Below are 18,637 nucleotides of genomic sequence, written 5' to 3' on the forward strand. Positions count from 1 at the left end.
GCAAGTTTTGGTTGAATAAAATCAAGATTTACTACCCAATAAAGCCTCTTGTAAGCTGATAGTGTGCATAGAGGCTACCTAATAGCCAATCTTAGCCCTTATTTGGCACCTCCATGAACGTTTATGGTGCTTGTGTTGCTCTCCAAGTCTTTTTACATTTGACTGTGGCTCACAAGTAAGAAAGGTTGGGGATCCCTGCCCTAAGTTATAATTTCCCTCCCCTTACACCAGGGTGAAAGTAGCACTGTTTTATAGCACTGTACCAAATTAACACTTATGAAAACAGTAAAATAAAACTCAAGGTAAAAGAAAAAACAAATACAATACTGTACAGTGCCATATTACATTAAATCCCTGTGCTTTAGCTTAAGAGGCCAAAAACATTTGGCAACTTATACAGCAGAGAATGAACTTCCTTTTTATGCTTGCAATAATGGTAAAACAATTAAATCAAATATAAAACCAAATACAAAGTATATTACAGAAGAACTTAGAAGTTTCAGTTAATGGTTGTTTTCTGTAAACAACACAACATTCATCCCTAAACATGAAATATTATTTATGCACATTAAACCAGGCAGTTGCCAACTAATTTTCAACTTAAATTTACAAACTGAAATGTAAAAAACTGTGTTAGCTGGGATTGGAAGAAATTAACCCTTGAATTACGTTTTTCGGACAAAATATCAACAAAATTTAAAAGCTGAAGCCAAGTATGAGGCTTTTTTATAGCCACAGATCCTCTAGGGCCCATCAGAAAATCTGGCACTGGGAGCCCATATTCGCAAAATTAGATACAGACAGTGCTAAATATACTAGGTGTCGTATGGAACCATACAATCCTTTACACTGGTACTCTAGGAGGCCATTCTGAGTGTCCTTCCCACTGTGCCAGCCAAATCAGAACATTTTCTACAAAGTCTGATAGCACCCTATTATGAAGTATGATGGCAAAAGCAAGGCTGGGCGACCATGAATAAAAACCTTCTTAAGAGAACACTGCTAGCAATGGGAGACAATTTTAACACAGTCTTTCAACAAATTTAAAAGAATTGGATAGACAATAGATCTCTGCTACCATGGGTGAATAATCACTCCAAAATGCCTTTCCACTGGCAACAACGGGAATCTCCAGTGGAAAGGCCTACACAAGTAGTGCAAAGTGAAAATCAACTTGGGCTTAAACTGCACATACTGGCCAACAAAATTAGCTAGACTGTGGCAAGAGGAATAGCAAACAGATCAGGGTCTGTTGCACTACCCCTGTAAAGCTGTCAAACTTTAGCTCTCAACCCCAACCCATTATCCAGACCAGAGAGCTCAAAATTATCCCCAATAAAGTCCATTTTAATCAAATAACAATCCTAGTGGGTTTATTTTATGTATAAATGATATTGATTCTTTTTTTTCTTTTTTTTTGGCTGATCTAGGTTGACAGTTTCTATTTTGATTTGTATAATAACAAGTAACAGTGCCAACAAAAGGGATCTGCACCCTATACCTGTTTTTGCATAATGAAAGAAAAATGTAAATTCTTTGAATTCCCCAATACACATCAATTACAAATATGAAATGCTTCTAAAAAGGTTTTGCAAAGTGTAATTGCAATTGGAATCAGTCTTTTTTTCCCATTTCTGTTATCTTTACTCACTTTCGGTATTTAAAACAATGTAGCAAAATGCTGTTTTCCTCAAGGTCTGCAAATCAGTTGATATTTGTTACACTGTCACAATTCAGAACCAGGAGGGCAGAGTTTTAATGTCAGTTACATTTACAAACACGAAAAAACTAAATGTGTTTACTGTGTATTGAAAAGCTGTTTACAATTTTCTTTCAATATGTTGCGAAAAAATTTGCGGTAGTTTCCATTTAATTCAAGGGGTAGCAGCAGGGAGCAATTTCAGGGGTATTTCATGTGCTAAAAAGCTGCTCCATTTTAAAATGGATGTGCAGTGCAGTGGCATATACTAAAAAATTAGTATATGGTACATCCATAGGAAACAATTGTTATTCACCAATTAATTTTTGCATTTCTCTGTACCCAGGTTTCATATGCCCAGAGTGTCGGGCACATGTGTAGCAGGGATGTACTGCATATATGCATTTCAAAAGCTTAAAGACAGAGGGCTGCTCTGTAGGAATGGGAAAGTTAATGATTATGATCGATTGCACTGTTCTTTTATTATCCTTAATGATAATATGAGTAGCAAAACGATGCTGGGGGGGGGGTACTATTCTTCCATTAAAGGAAAACTATACCCCCAAACAATGTAGGTCTCTAAAAAAATATATTGCATAAATAAGCTCAAATGTAAAACCCTGCTTCATCATAAAACTATACTTTTTTTTTTTTTTTTTATGAGCGCATGCTACTGGGTACTCCTAAATAGAATATTGCTTAAGAATTAAGGGCAGCCAAGGCACACATACATGCTAGGTCACACCAGCCACATAATGGACAGAGTCCTGCCTTTTGCTTCCACACTACTTCCTGTTAAAGGAGAAGGAAAGGCTAAGTCACTTGGGGGTGCCAAAATGTTAGGCACACCCAAATGACTTTATTTGCTTACCTTGCACCCTGTAACCTGTAGCGAGCGATTCCTCCTTCCTGCTTCGTTTTGCCGGGACCCCAAGACCGGCGCATGCACAGTACAGTGAAAAGCTGACTTCTCTGTTAAAGTTCGGCTTTTTCACTCTACTGCGCATGCGCGCGCGAAGCAGGAAGGAGGAAGCACTGCAGCTTCCCCAGGCTGGTGCTGTTCTCTCCTAACAGGGGCACCAGTCCGTGGTAAAAGGTAGGCGATTTAAGTTACTAGGGGGTGCCTAACATTTCGGCACCCCCAAGTAACTTTGCCTTTCCTTGTCCTTTAAAGCTGAAGATGCATTACTTCTGGTCATGTGATCTCAGCACACAGCCCATCACTAAATGGTCATCAAGGGAAAGGATGATATATAAATTCCAGTTTGGCAAAATTGTTTAATAGGTCACTTAACACAATATAAACTATTTGTTGGTTAAGTATTCATTCTGGGGTTAACTCTTCCAACAGGCATTCTAAAAATAAATACAGATGCACGAGGACTGTCCAGTAAAAAGCCTACAAAGCTATTAGATTAAGTATCAGACACTGTTACTGTGATATCTACTCTTTTGATGGCAGAAATAAATGTGCTAGGGGCATCTAAAAAACAATCACATGAACACTGAACCAGGAACCCAGGTGTTCAGAGAGCTTGCAGAATTGTAATAGTAGGATCCTTTTGAATTGCGAGAAATGTGGAAAAGATTAATTTAACTGGATTTAACAATTCATTTGGTGCTGGACTACAACATACAGGTGCTTTAATCTGTAAATTTTCATAACATCCGTAATTCTCTTTCCCCTAGTATGCCCAGGCTAAGAGCAGATGAGGCACAGACTCGACTTTACTCCTCAGAAGCTGATGAGCAGATATAGGTGTGTAACATCATAGTTTTTAATTTCTGTGTATTCTCACGGGCCAATGCCATGCCTGTGCAGAGACACAACAGAGTGTATGGGAGCACAATGGTTTCACTCTGTCTGCAGAGAAAACACAGGTGAGGAGAAACCGAGGCTGGGCCTTGTGTACCCTTAGCCCAGTGATCCCCAACCAGTGGCTCGTGAACAACATGTTGCTCACCAACCCCTTGGATGTTGCTCTCAGTGCCCCCAAACCAGGTAGTTATTTTTTAATTCATGACTTGGTGGGAAGTTTTGGTTGACTGAAAACAAGATTTACTACCAATTAAAGCCTCCTGTAAGTGGATAGTGTGCATACCTAATAGGCTACCTAATAGCCAATCTTAGCCCTTATTTGGCACCTCCATGAACTTTTATGATGCTTGTGTTGCTCTCCAAGTGTTTTTACATTTGACTGTGGCTCATGAGCAAGAAAGGTTGGGGACCCCCGCCTTAGCCTTACACTGGTAACATTATAATCTTTAATCACAGTTCTGTGCTGATCAGCCTCACAAGAAGCTAAGAAACACCTCTGATGCATAAAATGTCTCTGGGTGATTCTCTGCACCATTCTCGTACATCTCATCAACTGCCCCATTTAAAGTTTAAATGAGCTAAAAGGGAGCAGGAAAACCTTAGACAGAAGCACTGAGATTATTTGATTATTAGTCACTTAGGGGCACATTTACTAATCCACGAACGTCCGAAAAGCGTCCGAATGCGTTTTTTTCGTAATGATCGGTATTTTGCGATTTTTTCGTAGCGTTACGACTTGAGCGAATTGTCGCGACTTTTTTCGTAGCCGTCGCGCCAAGTACGAAAGTTTCGGATTCATTCAAGCTTCAGTATCGTGACTTTCCTTGGGCCAGGTTGGAGCTGCAGAGTGCCATTGAGTCCTATGGGAGGCTTCCAAAATCATGCAAAGTCTGAAAGTTTTGCCCGCCGTTTACGAGCGCTCAATAAGAAAAAGTTGCGACAATATACGAGCAAATCGTAACGGCTATGAAAAAGTCGTTACAATTCGCGCAAGTCGTAACGGCGACGAAAAAAGCGCAAAAAATACGGAAAAGTCACAAAATGTTTGTTTCCAATCCGAATTTTTCCCATCCGGATTCGGATTCGTTGATTAGTAAATGTGCCCCTTAGTGTGGTGGTCAGCTGGCCACAACACTAGGGCAACTCTTCTGTTGAAAAGCGTGTAAAACCACTAATTATCATGAACGCTAAAGAATAAAATTGCTAGGAAAAGTACAAAATTGGTGATTTGTGGGGGCTTTACTATTTGGTCAATACTATATTAGAGTAAGCTGTAAACTGCAAGTCCAGTAATATATGTTTAAAGGTAAGTCAATACCGAAAAAAAACTTTTTGCCTAATAAAAGAAAACATAATTCTAAGCAACTTTCCAATATGAACTTATTTAAAAAATTCCAGTGCTTTAAAAGTTACATGTAAATGTAATTGCTATTGAAAGCAGCATGTGCTGAACTTAATTATTATTATTATTAAGTGCCCTCTATAGAATATATAATCTTAGGAGCAGTTTTGCGATCAGAGAGATAGATTATATATATATTATTTTTTATGGTTAAGCTAGAAGGTGACTGAAGTAAAGACTGGCTTTGTTGCTTGTACCCACTCCTTACAGCAGGGGTGTCAAATACAATCACATAAGGAGGCTAAAATAAAAACACAGGCTAAGATGCCGGCCAAATTTTTTATTAAGATACTGTACGGTCAGGCACAATGCAGTCAGGCAATTGGTGCTGCACAGTCACCAGGGGCCACATAAAACAGCCAGAAGGGCCATATTCTGCCCGTGGGCCTTGTGCTTGACACATGTGCTTTACAGCCTCAACAAGTCTCTAAACCAACCTATGCCTTCAGTGACAAATTTACTCAATGACCCTTGTACATGACCCTTTGTAGAGTTTACTGTAGTGAAAGTGTGTATAATTAGTAATGATCCATAAATCATTTAACTGCACAATTGTGAAGTCACCATAGTAACTAAACTAATTTAATGACAATTAGGAGTCTTTTAGGGCACATTTACAGATCTATAGAGGGTGCATAGAGAAAAGCCCAATTCATTCTTTTATAAAATTACTCAAAGTAGGAATGATCGCAATCTGATGTGTAGTAAACCATTATTTACCATTAAAACCACAAGTAATCGGCTGCTTATGACCTGCACCAAACAGTCTTACAGTCTAACAGCTACAGTGTGAAATGACACGCCACACACACACACAGCAATACACACGCATAGACACTGCACTGGTCTAATCAATCAAGACTCGAACACAGAGCCCATGTGTACCATGTGCTTTTAATAAGAAAGCCTAGGAATTCCCCTTATTTAAAAGCCAAAACGCAGTCGACACGACACAGGGGAGATGGAAATAAACTGTTCCACAGAGAGACGTGCCTATCAGCAGCCACCATATGCAACTATACAGGTCAAGTTCAGAGCCTGGCAGAACAGTCATCTCCATGACAGCCGCCAACCAAGGTGAATTAATGTTCACGTGACGCAAATCCGCCAATAACTGCACATTATCTTCTCCCCGATTTCCCTTTCTATAGAGACGCATCTCACCTGCCAGGTTAACACCAGTTTCTGCACATCTGCAAGCACCCTGAGCGCCGCCATTGCTGCCAGTGAGTGCCACAGCTGACCTTTCGCCTGTATCTTTTGGGCGGGAAAATGGGCGGAGTAAGAGGTATTTAGCCAATCAGATGCTTAAAACGAAAGTGCGTCATCTCACGCCCCGTACTCGATCCTGTCCTTGTGGTAGAAGGAGCAGTATAGTTTAGGACGATTGGAGGACAGTATCGGACAGTAGGTGTGTCATTTAGTGCCGGCTTTTTAAGCTGTGGAAGTGCGCTGTACCATGTAAGGTGCTTTAAAACAGTATGTTAACCAGTTACTGTGTACATATGGTCGTGTAACTTTCAACTTAGTGTTTTAACAAAGTCTTCTTTCTGGCATTGCAGAGCTTGCTAATTTCAGGAAAGTGACTGAGCTCTTCCCTGTAATAAGTACTGAACTAATGAGCACTTTATATACAGAGTATTTATATGTTTTTAAAGTGTCAGGTTCAATAAAAATGTATTATTTTGCCATTTAACATTATGGTGTCTGGCAAACGGTACTTATATTTGTTTAAACAGCACCAGTAAAGCTGTAAGCCTTTTTAGTATATTAGTATCGAAAACTGGGAACAGGCCACCAAAAACAAAAATCTCCCACTTCTAAGCAGCAGCCTTAGAACCTGAGTATTTAGGGGCTTCTCAGTGGAACTGGCTTCATATTTTTGTTTAGTGTCAGAAATAAAAGAAACCATAAATACTTTTTTTTTTAAACAATAGGCAAAAAAAAGTATGTACATCACAAGTCCTTTTTTGAGTTTATACTGAAAAGTGGAGTATACTGTTCCTTTAATGATGTAATGAACTATGAACATTGCTAAGGCTGAGGGGAGACAAAGCTTTAATCTGCTTCTCTCAGCCCCGTGCATTTCTGCCTGGCTGAGAGAAGCAGATCCACTTGCATACGCCGCTCTGTGTGCGTGCATTAAAAGTTATGGCAACAGCCAGAGTGTGCCCACACAGCGGTGTGGATTGGCAGTGGAAAATGTTTGCTTTCGGGTTTTCCAGGGTGACCGCCGAGCCGCACCATTCTGTGTGCGCACACTCTGCCTGTTGCCATAACTATTCATGCACGCACACAGAGCACAGTACGGAAGCGGATCTTGTCAAACTTGTCATATGCACCCCTTGTTTCGTAGGTTAATTTGATAAGGGGAAGAGCTCCATCCACCAGCCTTCTCCAGAATGTTAGGGAGGGGATGGTGTCTCCCATCCAGTGCATAATTACTGTTTTTTTGGCGTAGAACGTGAGCGTGCGCAGCCTGACTCTGGCCGCGTTGGTGGATAGTATTTTGTCTATGTCTCCTAACAAGCAAGTTATTGGGTCTACTATCTGTGGTGTACCCAGTTCACTTGCTAGTGTTTCCATTATTTTGGACCAGAATTTGTGTATGGGGGGGACAGGACCAAATTATGTGAAAGAAGTTGGCCCCGGGGGATTTACATCTTGGGCAGAGGTCATCCTGTCTCCTCCCAAATCTCATCAGTTTGAGGGGTGTTATGTAGGTTTGGTGCAGAAATTTGTACTGTATGAGCGTATCCTTTATTGGGATTAGGAAGTTATAGGCATTTTCTGTGCCTTCCTCCCATTGTTTTTGTTCTAGTTCTGGGAGATGGAGAGAGCAGGATGCCCTCTAAGGTTACTGTGGTTATTGTAGGGGGAAGGGTGTGGAATTGTACGTGAAAGGCATGCCGAAGTTGGAGGTACCTATAAAATTGTATCTGCTTTCCCAGGGCTCTGTCTTGTAGGTCTTGGTATGTGGGAAACTGAGGACCAAGCGTTAGGTCGCCAAGTTTCTTAAAACCCAGTCGTGGCCAATAGGTGTGGTCTTGTAGTTCCTGTAGGTCGGGTAGAAGCGAGTTGGCCCAGAGTGGGAGTTGGGGTGAGAGAAGTGGCCAAGAATGGTGCTGTCACGCTCGGTATCCCAAACCCAGAACAAAAGCCAAGATCCCGGTCAGAGCTCACTCTTCTGCCTATAACAACCACCTTTCGCTTCGGGTGGAGCCCTCCGCTACTTGGGTGCCGCCAGGACTTGTTGTGAGAGGATCAGGGCGAATGTTCTGGGCAGGCAAGGGAACCTTGCGTTTAACGTAAAGTTTAGGGAGCTGAGACGAAGTGGAACAGGCCGAGGTCAAAACCGAACAGGCAGCGAGGTACACAATCGAAATCCGGAAGACGTAGTCAAAAAACAGGCAAAGGGTCAGTACAGGCAGCAAACAGGCAAGGTCAAGGTCAGGCAAAGGGTCAAAACAGTAATCAGTATCAGAATAGCAGAAAACGGTAATCAGGAGGCAAAACTGGAGTTGGGCGACGAAAATATGCGCAGGCGCCTTGAAATATTTGAATTTCGTGCCTTGCGCGATGACGTCATACGTCGCGCCGGCTCAAGAGGGAGCGCAAGCATCACCGCTCGCCAGAAGAGCCGGACGCACGCATCAGCGCAAGGAGAGGCGGGCGCCCCGCCTGGAGAGCGGCGGGCATCCCCGCCCGCCCAGGTACCCTTTCATTACCCCCCCTTCTAGAGGGGGCCACTGGACCCCTTGGTTTTTCAGGGTATCTAGCATAAAATTGTCTGATAAGACGGTCAGCTTTAACATTAGTGGCAGAAACCCATGATCTTTCTTCAGGACCATATCCCTTCCAGTGAATAAGAAACTGTAACCCTCCCCTGGATAAGCGTGAATCGATAATCCTTTGTATTTCATATTCAGATTGACCATCAAACAAAACTGGAGGAGGAGGAGAATGCTGGCGAACCACCCTGGCCTTTAAAAGAGAGACAAAAAGCAGCTCTTTTTTGGGTGCTCGCGGCCGAGGACAGAGAATTTTGAATTCTCTGCCAAACTTTTGAAAAATGCTCCATCATAGAATTAGCCGCAGGAACAGCAGAAAAATGTTCCGAAAACGAAAAACCTCTTGGATGGAAACCATAAACAATATAAAAAGGAGACTCCCGGGTGGAAGCATGCGTGGCATTATTAAAGGCAAAATGACGCATCTTGCTAAAGCGATCTACTACCACCCAAATAACAGTATTACCATTAGAGGACGGCAACTCAACAATAAAGTCCATAGAAATATGAGTCCACGGCCTCTCGGGAACAGGAAGTGGTTGTAATAACCCCTGCGGCAGAGACCTAGATGGTTTGGAGCGTTGGCAAACTGCACAAGAGTTAATATACTTGCCAACATCTTGTCTCATAGTAGGCCACCAAAGGGAACGAGATAACAGTGAACAAGTCTTACTTTGGCCAGGATGCCCTGCTACCCTAGAGTCATGGGTCTCAGACAAAACAGCCTCGCGTAAATTTTCTGGAACAAAAAACCTACCAGATGGTACGTTTCTAGGCAAGTTAATTTGAGCTTCAGAGAGAGAGGCCAAAAGGTCAGGACTCAGGGCAGCCACAATCTCTTCCTTAGGAAGAATAGTGTCAGGTTCAAGGTTTTCTTTATGACATGAGACAAAACTCCTGGACAGGGCATCGGCTTTTAAATTCTTGGACCAAGGTCTATATGTTAGGATAAAATTGAAACGGGTAAAGAACAAAGCCCATCTTACCTGCCTAGGGTTCAAACGTAGCAGATTCAATATACAGTAAATTCTTATGATCAGTGAAGACGGTAACAGGATGTTTGGCACCTTCTAGCAGATGTCTCCATTCCTCAAAGGCCCATTTAACTGCCAACAGTTCCCTGTTACCGATGTCATAGTTAGCCTCCGTAGGGGAGAATTTCCTTGAAAAGAAGGCACAAGGATGAACCTTACAAGTAACAGGGTGACGTTGTGACAATACCGCTCCAGCTCCCACCTCAGAAGTGTCAACTTCAACAAGGAATGGTAAGGTGGAATCTGGGTGACGCAGAACTGGAGCAGAGACAAAAGCTTCTTTAAGAAGCTTAAAAGCTTCAATCGCGTCCGTGGACCAAATACTGGGATCAACCCCCTTCTTTGTAAGGGCCGTGATTGGGGCCACCAGGGAAGAAAACCCCTTAAGGAATTGTCTATAATAATTGGCAAAACCTAGAAATCTTTGAATGGCACGTAAGGAGAGAGGTTGAGCCCACTTCAAAATACCCTCTACCTTGGTTGGTTCCATTTCTAAACCTTGTTGAGAAATGATGTACCCCAGAAAATGAACAGAAGGAACCTCAAAAATACATTTTTCAAACTTGGCATATAATCGATGCTGTCTAAGTCTCAGTAGTACTTCCTGAACCTGACAACGATGATCTTCCAAATTAGAAGAATAGATCAGAATATCATCTAGGTATACTACAACATGGCGTTCAAGCAGGTCACGAAAGATATCATTAACAAATTCTTGGAAGACAGCAGGAGCGTTACATAACCCAAAAGGCATTACCAAATATTCATAATGCCCATCACAAGTATTAAAGGCTGTTTTCCACTCATCGCCTTCCTTAATCCGGATTAAATTATATGCACCCCTGAGATCGATCTTAGTGAAAATCGAAGTACCCTTAACCCTGTCAAAGAGCTCTGAAATCAAGGGAAGGGGGTAGCGATTTTTAACCGTAATCTTATTTAATCTTATGGGGATACCTGCTCTATATAATGCATCAAGAGTTTACTAGACTGCTTTAGTACATTGTCAAATTATGCATTTTTCAGGAGCAAACAAACAACCCTTTTATCTTAACCTTTTCTTACTTGAATATTAGATAGGTCTAATTTTTCTCAGGAATATCTGTTAAGGAGAAAAAAAAAATATATATAACATAATAAGGAGAGGGCACACACCACCAAAACAAAAGATGCCTGGGTTCCGGGTAAGGATTATGCGCACTCCCAACACGTTATTTGACTTTATTGTAAATAATTACATAATTGTTACATCAACGTTTCGGTCCTGGTCTAGGACCTTGTTCACGATGTTATACCCTAATTGCAAATACATTCAATAAAACTTTATATACAAGATTGACCCCACCCCCATAACATGAATCAGCCGGCAGGGCCCTCCGCCCCGACAAGCATAATCTATGCCTTGCTCAAGGTAAGAGGGACCCATATCTGCATAGTCAAAAAGTACATACATAATAACACTAAAATAATTGATGTTCATTAGATTCATCTAACCGCTAAAAAGCAATTGAGTGAACAATACTCATTTAATCCCTTTGGTGAGAGTGTGTCAAGTTTCTTGATCCAAAAGGATTCACGTTGGAGCAGCAGCCTCGATCTATCTCCTCCGCGTCTGGTCATGGGTACATGATCAATGGCCCTATAACTAAAAGTAGGCAACCTATGTCCCACTTCTAAGAAATGCTTAGCCACAGGTTTCATGGTTCCATTATCCCGAAAAGCCATATTAATTGCTGATCTGTGGGCATCCATACGCTGGCGCAAAGTTAAATCTGTCTTGCCAACGTATGAAAGCCCACATGGGCACGTAATTATATAGAATACAACCACATGCAGCACCCATGAAGTTTGCAAGAAACGATATTCAGGAGGGAGTGCGGACCGATTTGAAAAAAAATAAAATAAAAAAAAAATATATATATATATAATTAAATGTTAAAAAAATTTAAATGTTTAATTAAAAAGTTTGGGGACCTCTCCTTTAAAGAACAGTAACACCAAAAATAAAAGTGGTTTACAAGTAATTAAAATATAAAGTACTATTGCCATGGTGAAATTAGTGTGTTTGCTTCACAAACACTACTATAGATAATTAGTAGTATGTAAACTTTGGGGCCCCCCGTACAATTTATTTATATAGTGCCCACCATAAACACAAGTTTGCAGTAGCAAAATTTTGGCCAAGCCTCTTGTTTGTGCAATATAAACAACTTAAATAGTTCATATGAAGAGTTCTATTTATTAATGTGCTAATTATTGGTCATTGGTCAGTTCAAGTTTATGGGCCCAGTGGTCTTGCTGTGTGGCCCTATAACTAGTCAGTGATAGTTCATAAAAATAGTAAAAATAATTAATGTGCTAATAAGTCATTATTTTAGCAGGAGCAGCAGCAGGGTGTTAGTTCAGTTTAAAGGAACAGTAACACCAATGAAAAGTGTAAGTGTATAAAATTAATTACAGTATAATGCACTGTTGCCCTACACTGGTTACACTGAGGTGTTTGCTTCAGAAACACTACTATAGTTTATATAAACAAAGCTGCTCTGTAGCCATGTAGGCAGCCACTCAAAGGAGAAAAGGCACAGGTTACTTAGCAGATAACCGATAAAGCCGCATTTTATTCTACAGAGTTTATCTGTTATCTGCTATGTAACCAGTGCCTTTTTTCCAGCCTAAATGGCTGCCCCTCATGGCTACATAGCAGCTTATTTATATAACTATAGTAGGGTTTCTGTAACAAACACATCAGTTTTACCAGTGCAGGGCAACAGTACATTATATTTAAATTACTTTTATACACTTTCATTTTTTGGTGTTAATGTTCCAATTAAAAGTAACTTTCTTTGAAAGTAATGTAAGTTTTTGCATACGTTATGTAAACTGCATAAGTGTAGGGCCCAATAACTAGTTATTCCACTGTTGGGAAGTTCATGTAAATAGCTTCCAATATAAACAGCTGATGTTATACTATAATAAGCAGTTCATATAAATAGTTAGAATTAATAATGAATGTGCTAATAATTCAGTCAGTTCATTGGGGGGCTGTGGAATTTCCTTTTTTATTTACTGATGATCAGTGGAGTTTGCCCTTGCCTGCCCCTGTCAACCTTCTCTGCATTGTCCTCTGCAAATTTTGTAAGCATAGGGGCCCAATGATGCTGCTGTGGGGCCCAGTAGCCAGTCATTACACTGCAGGAAAGGTTATGTAGGAGACACTCGTATAATTCAGTAAATAGCTCCCAATATACACAGCTAATGTTACTCTATAATAAGCAATTCATATAAATAGTAAATTTACTAATAAGACAGTTCATTGGGGGCAATGTAGTTGACCTTAAAGAGATACTGTCATGGTTTTTATGGTATACTTTTTATTTTTGAATTAAATTACTGTATTTACATAGCAAATAATTCACTCTACCATTTAAAATTTTATTCTTAAACCAACAAATGTATTTTTTTTCTTTAGTTTTAATATTGATTTGTAGGCATTCATCTCATTGTGAAATAGTATTATAAAGGGAAGCATTCACCAGATCGGTTCCACTGCGTCAGGATCCCGTGATGCCATGCCACTAAGCACCCCTGATCCAGGTGCATCTCAAACGATCCAAGCAAAAGCATAGACGGAGTATTGGGATCACATCTTCTTTAAAAAAAGTCACTTTTATTGATTCCATTGAAAGCATCACAGGGACCGAAGCTTAATGCATTTTATGGCTTAAGCTTAATTTTCATTTTTTATTCCTTATTTTTCATTTTTAATTTTATATTTATATACGTGCAGGAACCTAAAAGTGGGTGATTTTGTAAGTGAAGCAGGGTAAAATAGGTAGGTACAACTTAAAAAAATCATTGTGCCCTATAATTTTATTCCACTCTGCATACCGCATCCCTCCAGGTGCTTTGCCACCAACCATACCAAATGTTTAAACAATCCAAACACAGTATTCCGGTAAATAAAAAGTAATGTTTTTATTTAGTAGGCTGCTGGGCACACATGGCCATGTAACTACCGTCTTTGGATTGTCCCAAATGAGGGTAGTTTTTACAGTGGAAAAAAAATGTGCAGTAAAGCTTTCTAGAGTAAATAAATATAATTTTTCTTTCTGCGATAATTTTAAGATACCCATAAATAACTCTTCAGTTGTAATTCTTAATTTTAATGTTAAAAATACATTTTAACATGAAGACAAACATACAATAATGTGAAAAAGTAAACTCAATGGCAATTTTGGACTTTTTCAACATAAATATTTGATCTTAATTTTAACAGCATAACTAGCTAAAGGTGATATAACAAGTATCATGCATGTTTACATTTTGTCCACTGTGTAATTTAAATAAACATTACTGCTTCATTTGTAAGTACACACCTACATTTATCACTAGCTCAAATACTTAAGAATTAGGGTCATCAGAATAGGTTCAAATGATTAAAACACTGTTACGGAGGATCTTGGAGGAATCTGGCTTATTTGAACCTCAGACATTTAGGGGCACATTTACAAAAGCACGAACGCTCGAGCGTTCATGTGAATGCTCAGAGTGTATTTTCGCCGATTCTTTTCGGGCGTCCGCACGACTTTTTCGTACACCGCACGACTTTTTCGGACATTTGCACGAAAAAATCGGAAAGGTTTTACCGCTGTTTACAATTGTTCGGTACGAAAATTTCGTGACTTTCACATTGCCAATACGATATTATCGTGACTAATACGATTTTTTCGTAAGCATTTTCGTGATATTTGTGATCTTCCGAAATTTTCGTTTCCAATACGAATTTTTCCCATTCGTGATTCGGATTCGTGGATTAGTAAATGTGCCCCTTAGTTTGATATTCTTATTGAATTGTGCAGTGTCACTATGCCTAGATCGATCTGCCTCAGGCCTATACAAAGCAGGTTATAAATGCCAAAGACATTTAAACAGATTTAAAAAGATCACCAACTGGGCTTAATGACAGAATGCATGCTGCTGAAAGAAATCTTTAAAGAACCCCATAGTTTTATCACAGAACTTACAGGTAACTTTTGTCATTGATGTCATTGGGAATGAGCCTTTCTTTAGAATGAGATCTACCTGGGATGTGTGCAAGGAGGAAAACTTTGCTGTCATCAGGGCAAGACTAAAGTTTCTTCATGAACGCCTAGGCAAAGACTAGGACTTTTGGAATAATATGCTCTGGACAGACGAAGCAAAAATAGTTATCTTGCGAAGTATTAGAAGATATGATTGGAAAATAGCAGCATTTCACAAGAAAAAACATGATACCAAATGAAAAGCATGGTGATGAAAGTGATATGGTTCAGGACTGCTTTGCTGCATCAGGACCTCGGCAGATCACGATCATAGCATCAGCTATAGATTTTACAGTGTACCAGCCCCTCAACTGAAAGTGGACCTTGCAGCATTATAATAAGCCAAAATAATATGGCTGAAAAAAATAAAAGAAACAGAGGGTTCTGAAATAAAAGCCTGGATCTAATGGTCAAAGTCTGAATCTAAATTCCATAAAGATGCTATAACTCGTAGACGGTTATAAGAAAAAGTTTTGCCAAGAAAAGTAATAAAGGTATTAGATCCAAGGGTGTACTTAACTTTTTACAGAAAGTAATGACAAATCTGTCAATTTTTGTTGAATGAATTTTTATATACTGTTTAAATTAAGATCAAAAATTGACATGTCCATTAGTGATGAATGAAATTTTCCATCGGGTTTCACTGCAAAAAACACCCATAGACTCCAACAGCTGTAAAAAAAAAAAAAAAATTGTCACATTATAAAAAATTTAAAAAAAGTTTCCCATTGACTTCCATGCATTTTTCTATCTATCTTTAATGTCCATATATGTTAAAAAATAAAACTTTAGTGGGGTGTACTTACTGTTTCACATGATTGTACATACAGTAACAATCGCTTTTTCCTTACGCTGTATCAAGGTTTTTTTAAGTATAGTTATGATAAAAACATATATAGGGATTTTAAATTCTCCAGTGTTGTTAGCTCTCTTACATTTTATTAGGCAGACTTTAATCAGTACAAATACAGTTGAGCTATTCCTGTGACTAACCGCCGACAGGAATGAAAAGTAGTACAGTAGTTCCCGCTCTCTTCTTACTGGTGCCTAAACCATTCAGGTAGCTCTGCTGAAATAGCTCAGATATTAATACTAACACTTCAGATAGCTCAATATACCTCTACAACATGGGCAAATCTAAAAAAAATTGCTTTACCTCTTAGAATAACAGAGCTTCATGACATAGTTTAAGAGGAGCAGCATACACAAAATGGCGCAGCAAGTCTGTCACTACTGCCTGTAATGCACTACAATGAAATACAAATTGAGATGGATGCGAATGGTGAGACAAACAAACCCATTACTAAAAGCACATTAAGAGTTGTTAAATTCACTTTGCATAACACTTCAAAATGACTTGAGACAAATAGGGGCACATTTACTAAACTCCGATTAAGCATTTATAAGATAAATTCGTATTTTTTCTAATTTATAGAACATTTTGTAATGTATGCAAAAATTTTGTTAAAATTCCACTACTTTTTCGTGGTTTTCGTTAAAGGTCCATGAAAAAAATCATCACTTTGTGGAAACACTTCGGAATTCATCAGAATTTCGTCAGGTCTGTCTTTTCACCAGGTTGGCTCTGTCGAGTGCCATTGAGTCCTATGGAAGGCTTCCAAAACCAGGCAATTGAAGGCTTCAAAGCCAGAAAGGTTTTTGTGGTTTGATGAACTTTTCGGTACGAAAATATTGTCACTTTCAGAATGCAATTGCGATATTTTCATATGACCGATAAAAGCATTTTCATGACCTTTTAGAACATCAGAAATTATCACGGTTACTCAGAATTTTTACCATATTATGTTTTAAGCCCCCAAAAATTTGGATTTTAGTGCCCCATAGTGTCAGATATAAAAAAAATTAAGTGAGAGGAATAGGAGACAGAACAGCACACCTGAAGAATAAAGTAGAGCAAATGGTTTCTGCACATAATAAAATTCAGATATTTGCACTAGTGTAGAGGGAGAAATTTTTTTGAAGAAAAAAGTCACAGACATATAAGAGAGGTCACATAGAAACAATATGTGTTTTATAAGAATTTCTGAGGAGATTCAAGGTCAAGATTTAGTAGAGTTCCTCATAAGTCTAACAATTGCAGTACTGCCACAAGCTCCTGAACATTTTCTGATATTTGACAGAGTACATCGCTTATATAAAGCACCTACTTCAGCCTCAAAAGATGTGATAGCGAGGTACCATTATCTCCTCATAAAATATGCATTTATCAGAGATTTCAGATATTCAAAAGATCTTTCAGATCAATTTAAAATGGTTAACACCTTTGCTGATTTATCCGCTTCAACTTTATCCGCACAACAAAAAGAATTCGCTACTTTCACATCAACTTTCGGAGCTAACAATATTCCCTATAAATGGGAGTTTCCAACTAAACTGATAGTGGCCAGAAATGGAATAACAACAGTTTTAAACTGCCCAGAAGAGGCAAAGTCAGTACTGCTGAAATGGGATTTAAAGTATATTTTCATAGTTCAATGTTTATAGCACTTTTTGAAAGTTTTATGTATTACTTGGCAGCATAGTCTTTAACTCAATTACTCATATTTAATGACACAGCCATTTAAGTGTATTTCTCTCAAAGTCTCAGTGTGCCATATAAGAGGTCTAAAACTTGGTATCAAATGAAACAAAACAAAGCAGATGTAGTTTTTCTGTGAGGATCTCATTTCTCAGTTTATGTCCTATAAATTCTCATACATATTTATTTCCTCAGTTCCAGAAAAAAAAGATTTTATTATTATGATTTACTCCAAAGTAACATTTGATTTGATAGACACTGACCTTGATCCTGCTGGTAGATATACAGTATTATTTTGCTAAGTAAAATAAAATAATTATTCTTACCTTATGTTACTTATATGCCCGTAACTTTTTCACTACTCTCTTTTCTGACACCATTATTTGAGAAAGTTAAACATAAACAAGGCAACCTTTTTATAGGTACCATCTAGATGCCACCTCAGATTCTGAAAAATTCTACAAAACAATAGTAAACTTCCAGATTTTTCTTTACCTTTAGCAAAGCTAATCCTAAAGTATAATCTTTATGATATCTGGAGAACACTTAATCCTAAAGATAAAGGTTATACATTCTATTCACACCCGTATGGTATTTATACCAGGATTGATATGTTTTTAGTTGGCCAAATAATATTGCAACAGGTGAAGATAAGAATTATAACATGGTCAGACCATGCACCTATATCCTTTCTTAGAAGACCCCCTATTCATAATTGGAGATTAAATGAGTCCTTACTAAACAATAATAAAGACAGGGAATACTTTACAAAGCAACTAGAGGAATATTTTATAAACAATACTAAAGCTAAATCCAAGATTCAAGTCAGCTAGATGATAATGGTAAAATTATAATTAATCCACTGCAAATAGCAGAAGCCTTTGCCAGTTTGTATGCTAAACTATAACACTTGAAATTATTGCATTTCATATTCTAACAGCTAGTAAAGTTGCATTAGCTAGAGTACTATGGAAACACCAACAGATACCAACTTGTTCACAGGTTATAAAGGAAACATCTTCAAGCTTTCATTTAGATTCAGCACTTTCATTAGAATGGAGCAGAAAAAGAAATATACACAAAGTATGTGAGATTTTAAAGACATTTTAATTCTTGACTTAGAGAAACCTAAATAGTATATGTAAAATGTTGTATATAGGGATACCATTACTCCATAACCTATAGATAAGGAAGCCCTGTGTTATGAACATCAAACTGCTCTTCTGCTTCATATTTTACCCATCTGTTATCTCTCTTTAACACTTTATCTAC

General features: G+C 38.7%; 1 protein-coding gene across 1 annotated transcript in view; it reads right to left on the reverse strand.

The window, feature by feature from the left end:
• The window catches only part of pcca (propionyl-CoA carboxylase subunit alpha), a 249,052-nt gene extending 242,860 nt beyond the window's left edge, over positions 1 to 6,192 (reverse strand). The window contains exon 1 of the mRNA XM_002937086.5: positions 6,085 to 6,192. Within this exon, the coding sequence (XP_002937132.1) occupies positions 6,085 to 6,138 (54 nt within the window). The 5' untranslated portion in view covers positions 6,139 to 6,192. The remainder of the gene's footprint in view (positions 1 to 6,084) is intronic.
• Between the last annotated feature and the right edge of the window lie 12,445 nt (positions 6,193 to 18,637).

Source organism: Xenopus tropicalis, chromosome 2, assembly GCF_000004195.4.
Source record: "Xenopus tropicalis strain Nigerian chromosome 2, UCB_Xtro_10.0, whole genome shotgun sequence".
NCBI classification, from domain to species: Eukaryota; Metazoa; Chordata; class Amphibia; order Anura; family Pipidae; genus Xenopus; species Xenopus tropicalis.